This window comes from Bidens hawaiensis, unplaced genomic scaffold (assembly GCF_021521415.1).
Source record: "Bidens hawaiensis isolate Kalapana, Puna unplaced genomic scaffold, B.hawaiensis_p1.1 tig00024283_1, whole genome shotgun sequence".
Taxonomy (NCBI): domain Eukaryota; kingdom Viridiplantae; phylum Streptophyta; class Magnoliopsida; order Asterales; family Asteraceae; genus Bidens; species Bidens hawaiensis.
The window spans coordinates 139,522-148,944 of record NW_027493827.1 but is presented as its reverse complement, the minus strand read 5'-3'; the positions used below and the strand labels follow the sequence as shown (position 1 = coordinate 148,944).

General features: G+C 35.3%; 1 protein-coding gene across 1 annotated transcript; it reads right to left on the bottom strand.

The window, feature by feature from the left end:
- Positions 1-1,413: 1,413 nt before the first annotated feature.
- Positions 1,414-1,923, bottom strand: LOC143568996 (uncharacterized). Its single transcript, XM_077055009.1, has 2 exons — positions 1,771-1,923; positions 1,414-1,686 (listed from the first exon to the last, which is right to left on the bottom strand). The coding sequence occupies exons 1-2, from the start codon at positions 1,921-1,923 to the stop codon at positions 1,414-1,416; spliced, it is 426 nt and encodes a 141-aa protein (XP_076911124.1).
- Positions 1,924-9,423: the final 7,500 nt, after the last annotated feature.

Sequence of the window (9,423 nt, the reverse complement as noted above, 5' to 3'; positions counted from 1 at the left end):
CATAGGAAACGCTTGTCCTTCCCATAAAGTTAACGACAGTGATCCAGTTGAGTCTTGAACATCAAAGGGGACTCGGTACCTGCATTAATGGTGATTAACGTTGTTATAGGCAATAACTATATTATCTTATTATAAGTGTAAACAGTATTTATGTCTATAATCAAACGTTATTGTTCACAAACCTGGCAACTGCATCTACAATATCATCGTTGCATTTTTGGCTGCCGCATTTATATGTTCCTTTGAATTGATTCAACGATGTCTCCCCATCGATCTTGTTTTCATGGCTTACCTTGTTTTCGGTTTTCAGCGTTGTAGCACACACTTTACAGCCAATACAGTACCAACGACTATAATTAGATGCTGGCATTATGGTTCCACAGACGACAACTTTTTTGGTCTGAAACAAATAAACAGAATTTATAATTTAGAATGGTTATAATAAAATTACATTATTAATATATATAAAGATGACGGTTAAACATTACTGTTCTTATATTTTCAACTTCTCCAATATGACTAAACTCTGTGTCATTAACAAAATCAGCAAGAAACGGATTCCGAATAGTTGGTGGGCTTAGCAAAGCGCTTGAAGACGGTTCAGAGGCAAGCATTTGAACCAAGCTAAAAATAAACATTAAAATGTTAGCTAAACCACATATTCTTGCATTTAAAATATGGATGTTATTTGCAAAGTTATTTAAAGTTGTTTTACCTGTTCTTAAAATCAACAATCTCTGGGATTTCTTGATTAAGGATTAACTTCGTAACACCGTTTGCATTAGAGATACAAGGTTTACCTGAAAAACGATAACAACATTGATATATATGTAATCTAAACTGTTATAAATATTTTTAATATAATTTAACACGCTAATAGTAAAAAATAAATTTTATTAACTAAACATAAAAAGGTTTGTATACAGCAAAGTGTAAAATAACAACCATCGGTGCTTCTTGTGGATTCTGTTCAATGTAAGATAGAATTTGTGTTGCATACGAATTCCATAAAGTGACACCGATTTTATTGCCACTGAAATAAATATATAAAAAATGTTACTAACAAGTTTTCAATGCATAATTCTTTTAGTATGAAATACTTACTTGCTTCCATATAAGTCGATCTCTAATAGTTTGGCAGGATACCGTTTTTCTTTATGATATCTCTAAATTTGCCATTATCTTGAATAATTCCAATAACATCTGTTCACAACAAACAAAACAATAGTTATTAAATGCGCTAAGTGATAAATCAAAAGATATCAACAAAATCAAAAGGAATAAAAAAATAAAACACAAGATCCAACAAAACATTAATTATTGTTATTATTATTATTATTATTATTATTATTATTATTAGGTCAATGTGAGAGTTAATACAAATCTAACATTAATGCTTAGTATGTAAATGTACTAACCAATGCATGTATCAGCAGCGATTGTTCCAGAAAGCAGCGTGTCAATGGGTGTAATGTTGAATGCGTTAATTTCGCCGACAAAATCATCACATAGTTTTACATCAGTCGTCTTGGAAAAATTTACGCTATGTGAGTTTTTCACATACTTGTACAGATCAGCATAAGCTACAAAACTTACTTTTGATATTTTATAGCAGCTAGATTCTTTTATCTTGTTATCAAAGGAGTTTATAAGCTGCTTCGAAATAGAAGCATGAACTTTATTTCCCTTAAAGAAACAAAAAATAACACATATTATCATTTATTTGGTACAAAACGTAAAGTAATTATTATAGTTATAATCAAGTCTTACCTCTTCGTCTTGTAATATAAAATCCAGAGAAATAACGATAAGAGGTTTGTCAAGCACATGGTTTATCCTCTTCCTTAACACCCTTACCAACATAACTGATTTGTCATTAGCATCACCAAGATCATTCAACATCTTGAAGTTTTTGGTATCCATTCTGTAAATAATCATGTATAAGGAATCATATGTATACTTGCTTATTTATTTTATATTTAAAGTTTACTACTTTATTGGTATATAGATTGCTTAATAATGCACAGGGTAATACTAAAATTAATATATATAGTGATTTTTGTGGTTTAACAAGGAAAATACAGTTTATGTTTACACAATCAAACATATAGCTAGTCTAAAAGCTACTGTTAGAACTATCATTTTGTAATATGATTTTGTTTATTTAGTTTACCCTTAAAAGAGTTATTCTGAGATCATATTGTTCATATGTTGGAGTTTTGGTTTTTCATGTGTGCTGGAATATGAAATTCTTAAAAAAGGATTATAGTATATTCACTTTACACATACAAATTCCAAATTCTTCAAATCTTACTAACCCACGAAACTTCATCACAAAAATCAATAGTTATGAGAAAGGGGTCAACATTCCAAACTCACGTAAAAAGATTTAGGTCACAAAAGAGTGCAACTTTTATATGAAGAGTAATTATTAGTTTACATGCATCATTAAGATCATGGTTCACTGAGCTTTTATTGATTTTTGGGCAAAAATGGAAAGTAGAAAACTGGATCCAAATGTAGAGTTTCTTAAGGAAGTGACAAAGTTGAAGTAAAAACTGAAGACAATTGGATCAAAACCACAAATCAAGAACAAGAGAAAACAAAACAGACAGCCCGATTCTTATTGCTTGAAAGAAAGCAAACAAAAGTATTTTTGTGTTTGTGTTTGTTGATTACAATGCTGCAGGACTGCCCCTTTTATATTAGGTAGGCTAGGTAACTAAGAAAGGAAATTTGCTAAAAATAAGACACAAAATATTCAGCCATAAAGACTAAATAATAACAGAACCTAATCTTGCTCCTAGGATCACTCCTCCTAGAAATACTCTTTATTGACCCATGATTTATTCAATTTATTCTTTTTATTCAAGATTAACTAACAATCTCCCCTTTAATCTTGAATAATCTTCATTCCCAACAGCTCTTTCATTTCAGCAAATTGTTGCCTTGGCAAAGCTTTTGTAAGAATGTCTGCCTTCTGCAACTTCCCACTGATGTGTTCAACCTTTATCTCCTCTTTCTCAATGCACTCCCGTATGAAATGGTAGCGCGTGTTAATGTGTTTGCTCCTTCCGTAAAACACCGGATTCTTCATAAGTGCTATGGCGGATTGGTTATCAACTTTCATGGTCACCATTTCTTCCTTCCAGCCTGTTATCTCAGCAAGTAAGCCTCTCAACCAAAGTGCTTGGCAAGTTGCGGTAGCGGCTGCCATAAATTCAGCTTCACACGAGGATAAAGCTACAGTGTTCTGTTTCTGAGAGTTCCATGCTACCGGTGCATTATTGAAAAAGAAAACAAGGCCTGTTGTGCTCTTACCATCATCTAGATCGGTCATGTGACTGCTGTCACTAAAGCCGAGAATTTCCTTGCTGCCATTCTTAGGATAGTGTATCCCAAGTTCAGTCGACCCTTTAACATATCTTAAAATGTGTTTGACAGCTTGCATATGTGTTTGTTGTGGCGATTGCATGAAACGACTTACGAACCCAACTGAGTAGCTCAAGTCTGGTCTGGTGTGGGTTAAGTACCGAAGACTCCCCACCAGTTTCCTATACTCGGTTGCATCAACTTCAGCTCCAACATCTTTCTTTGACAGCTTCAAACCAGGCTCCATAGGAAACTTTGTTGCATTGCAATCTGCAAGTCCTGCTAGATTCAGTAGTTTGCGAGCGTACCCAGCTTGTTTTATAGATATGCCACAACTTCCTTGGCTTACCTCGATGCCAAGGTAATATTGGAGTAATCCTAGATCACTCATTTCAAAACGGCCTTCCATTTCCTTCTTGAAAGTTGCTATATCTGACGTCTACGTACACTCCCACAATTAACAATTGTTTGTTTGTCACCCTTTTGTACACAGCATGCTCATGTTTACACCTTATGAAACCCAACAACTTTAAGGTGTTATCTAGGCGTGTGTTCCATGCTCGAGGAGCTTGTCTCAAACCGTAGAGTGCCTTCCTTAGTTTGTAGACTTGGTTTTCTTTTCCTTTCTTCACAAAGCCTTCCGGTTGGGTTACATACACCTCCTCCTTTAATTCTCCATGGAGGAATGCAGATTTTACATCCAAATGATGTACTTCCCACCCAAAGTAGGCTGCCAATGCGAGGATCAATCTCACGGTCTCCATTCTTGCAACCGGTGCAAACACCTCCTCGAAATCGACCCCATACTGTTGTACATACCCCTTTGCGACCAGGCGTGCTTTGTGTTTTGTAACTGCTCCATTTGCATCTTGTTTTACTTTGAATACCCATTTCAAACCGATGGGTTTATGACCTTGTGGTAGATCAGTCAACTTCCACGTGTCATTCTTCTCAATCGACTTCAATTCTTGCTGCATTGCTACTTCCCATTCCTTTTTATTTGCAGCTTCATTGTAGTTTCTGGGTTCATTTTCCATTAGGAGTAAATTTATGTTGCTGTTTTCATAAGTTTCACCAATAGATCTATAACCCCGAATTGGAGTGTCATCAAACACCTCATCTTCAGCCATAGATGGGTCTCCCACGCCTTCACTATCAGTTGGTTCCCTTGGTAGGATAGGTCCTCTACCTGTTACTGCCATCATGGGGCTGCTGGAATCTGACCCAGTTGAAGAATCAACAAAAGAATTGTTTTCTTCATGACTCTGATCATCCAATGGCTGGTTTAGGTCAGCCGTAGATGCATCAAAGTATGAGAAGTCTTCTGTTTCAGAATCAGTGTGCACAATAAATTCTGTAACTTCTGGTGCACTGTTGCTTGATGATTCTGACCAATCCCACTTTGTATCTTCTTCAAACACCACATCTCTACTCACCAAGATCTTATTTGTTGTTGGATCTAGAAGTCGATATGCCTTAGTGTTTGGTTGAACACCAAGATGCACTAGTCTTCGGCTTCTATCATCCAGCTTTTTCAGATGTGTAGTCATTATTTTTGCATAACATACACACCCAAAAATTCTGAGTTGATCTAGGTTTGGTTTTCGGCCCTTTAAAGTTTCATACGGTGTCTTGTCCTTTAAAGCTCTTGTAGGAACTCGATTTAGGATATAGAGAGAGTGCCTTATTCCTTCTCCCCATAAATCTTGTGGAAGTTCCATAGCCTTCAAGATAGTCCGTGTCATCTCCAAAATGGATCTATTTCTACGCTCCACCACACCATTTTGTTGTGGTGAGTATGGTGCGGAGAATTGATGTGTGATCCCCTCTTGATTACAAAAGTCTTCAAAGGCACGAGAAACGAACTCACCACCATTATCCGTTCTCAAATTCTTAACTTTTGTTTCAAGCTCCAATTCCATTTGATTCTTGAATCTCTTAAAACATTCAAAGACTTCATCTTTTGTCTTGATCAAATAAGCCCACATGAACCGGCTATAATCATCAACGATTAGAAACATATACCGGTTTCCACCTTTTGTGGAGGGAGAGATTGGACCACACACATCTGCATAAATTAGCTCAAGAGGCTTCTTGGCTTGATTACTTGTTTGATTAGGAAAAGGGGTTCGAGTTTGTTTCCCAATAAGACAAGAATCACATACCTGTTTTGGGTGCTCAATCTTTGGAACTCCTATTGCCATATTCTTGTTTTCTAACAGCTTTATGGCGTCAAAATTGAGATGCCCGAGTCGGGCATGCCATACCCAAACCTCGTCCTTCAAATTTGACAGCAAACAAACCGGATCTGCCACCTTCAAATCAATCTTGTACAGCCGGTTTGAAGACCTTAGCACCTTCATGATGAGTCTCCCCTCTGCATCTCGCATCCATAAGTACTCATCTTTCATGAGAACCGAATATCCAATTTCTGTAAATTGGCCCAAACTAAGAATATTACTTCTTAGATAAGGTATGTAATAGACATCTTCAAGAATCTTTTATTCACCATTCTTGCATGCTAAGATAATCATTCCTTTTCCTTCTATGTTCACGTATGAACCATCTCCAAATCGAACATTTCCAACCGTGTTGAAATTGAGTTTGGAAAAGATTGCACGATTACCCGTCATGTGGTTGCTTGCACCATTGTCAAGGAACCATGTGTGATCTTCCTTTGATTCTTGATCATACCGCTGTGGAATCACTTTATCTTCATTTAGAAAAACAAATTCCTTCTTGCTTTCTGAATGAACTGTCATCAACAGTGCTGGTCCATCTTCTTGTACAAGATTTGCTGCCTCATCTCTTCGTTTTGTGGGACAATCAGACGAGAAATGGCCCTTCCCATCACATCGGAAGCATTTCAAGTTTGATCTATCCCTCCCCTTTGAATGCTGTCGTTCTTCAGCTTTCGCACCATTCGAAGATGATCGACCTCTGCCTCTCCCTTGGCCTCTATTACTCCTTCCAGCAGACCCACGTCCCCGACCAGAACCCTTTTGATCGCGGTTTCTGTTCTGCCAATCTTCATAGGATAATAGGAGTTGGTCGCCACCTTTAGTACTTGATTTTATTCTTTCTTCATAGGCTCTCAATCTCCCGATTGCTTCCTGGAATAACATAGTATCCAGATCAGCAAATTGTTCGATTGAGGCTACGATTGGTAGAAACCGATCAGGAACAGCCCCAAGAAACTTGCGAACTAGTTTCTTTTCTTCCATCTCCCCTCCAAGGCTGTTTGTTTTAGATACGATTTCTCCTAATTTTCCAGCAAAGTCTTCTATTGATTCACTTTCCTTCATCTTCAATACCTCGAACTCTGTTTCTAACAGCCCCAAACGGGCTTGTTGAACTCGTTCAGCTCCGATGAATCTTGCCTTCAAAGCATCCCAAACTTGTTTTGCCTGCTCAAGATGAGCAAGCTGCAAAACTAGTTCTTCTGGGATTGCTTGATACAAGTATGCAATCGCAAGGCTGTTTTTCTTCGGATCAACCTCGACTCCAGCCCTTGGTTCGATTGCTTCCCAAACACCATGTACATTGAAAATAGCCTTGATTTTGACAGCCCAGATAGTGTAGTTTGAGGGAGTCAAAATCGGGCATTGCAATGACAAGGTATGCTCTCTTGGTCCTCCATGGATTGCTTCTCTTGGTCCTCCTTGGTTTGCTGGATTTGCCATGCCTTTTCTGTTGCTTTCTGAGATACTCTCTTCTTCTGTCCGTCGAAAAAGACTGAGCCTTCAAGCAACTGAACACTCTTAACCTGGTGCTCTGATACCAATTGAAGACAATTGGATCAAAACCACAAATCAAGAACAAGAGAAAACAAAACAGACAGCCCGATTCTTATTGCTTGAAAGAAAGCAAACAAAAGTATTTTTGTGTTTGTGTTTGTTGATTACAATGCTGCAGGACTGCCCCTTTTATATTAGGTAGGCTAGGTAACTAAGAAAGGAAATTTGCTAAAAATAAGACACAAAATATTCAGCCATAAAGACTAAATAATAACAGAACCTAATCTTGCTCCTAGGATCACTCCTCCTAGAAATACTCTTTATTGACCCATGATTTATTCAATTTATTCTTTTTATTCAAGATTAACTAACAAAAACTTTTAACTAAAAGAATTTCCAAAAACCAAACTAACTTCTAAAATCAATAGAATCATAATTCACATCTACATCATCAACAGACAGCATCACAAAGTGGCAATAGAGTAAAACAATTAAACAAAGCATCAATTTTGCCAGAAACATATGAGTTACATATTTATCAAAATTAATATATAAACTACTTGAAATAAAAAAAATATAAAGTAATAATCTGTACATTCGGTTCAATTTTATCGGTTTTTACTAACACAAAAACAAAACTGAACCTTTTTATTGGAGCATTCACGTTTCGATTTGGTTTTTCAGTTTGGTTTATTTCGGTTTCAGATAGGTTTCATGGCAGTGATTTTGCTGTGAAATTTAATTCTATCCATATTAAAATGTTTAGATATTAATCATATATGTTTAGACTGAACCTTTTTATTGTTTAATTCTTTCACATGTCATATTAGATCATACCTACAGTGATAACATCTGAAGCCAAAAACCGAACTAACTTCTAAAATCAATAAAATCATAATTCACATCTACATCATCAACAGACAGTAGCACAATGCGGCAATAGAGTAAAACAATTAAACAAAGCATCAATTTCACCAGAAACATATGAGTTACATATTTATTAAATTCATATAAACTACTTGAAATAAAAAAATAAAAAGTAAAAATCTGTACATTCGGTTCAATTTTATCGGTTTTTACTAACACAAAAACAAAACTGAACCACAATTTCGGTCTTCACAAAAACATAAAACCAAACCTACGATTTTTGTTTCGATTTGGTTTTTCAGTTTGGTTTATTTCGGTTTCAGATAGGTTTCATGGCAGTGATTTTGCTGTGAAATTTAATTCTATCCATATTAAGATGTTTAGATCCAATTTAAAAGATGACGTATGGTGTTCGTTTCAGCTACAAATATTAAAAAGGTTGACCTTAAAAGTCAAATTTTATATAAGAGTAGAACATGCAAAGAGTGGTGTTTTACCATGTTGAGGTTACATGGTACTCAACATATTTCAAAAAAAAAATATTCTGATTCGATTTCAGATTTGCTACTGAAACTGAAAAAACCAAACCGAACCGAACAAAGTGATTCATGGTCATATAGATTAACCAATGTAGATTCATGAGGTTAATACCCTGATTTTAATTATAATACAACCAACAACACTAACAGTAACATCAGCAAATATAAATATTATAATCTAACATACCGTATGTAGCTGGATTGAAAGGTTTGGTTGGGTCTTTAAACACGTATTGGTGGATGCTGAAGAAACAGAGGTATCGATAGTTGTAACAGAGGTTGGGATGGTTGTATATTTATAATGATTACCGTATGAGTTGTATTATACTTATAATAGGTAAAGATACACCCTAGATTAAATAGGGATTTGAATTAAATTATTATTATTGTTGAAGGAATATCAATTATTTAAATTATATTCAGCTACAAATTAAATTTAATACATCTCCTAATATTCAGCACAAATAATCTGATTAGAATTTGTTTCCAAATCATATATATTACGATATGACTAAATTAATAGTATCTATTAATTAACATAATCATACCTGTATCACCAAATTTATCAAATTTATGTTTAAAATTTAAACTAATAGTAGTTAATTAAACAGAGGTATAATTATTTTCTTTATTAATTATGAAAATTCATTTATACCATGCTTTCACATTTGTTTTGACTATGTAAATTAGATAATTTTCAATGTTAAAGAATCAACTGCAATATAATTAATTTGGCACGTGAAGAGTGCAAATATACTGAGAAAATAATAAGCTGATGATTACAACAATATATGCTTACCAAGCATGTCATCATCGCCTCTGATGGTAAACCATCACAACTCCATGGTGTTGACCTTTTGACTTTGTTGGTCAACATTAGTCGACTTTCCTGGAACTGGTGGGATAGG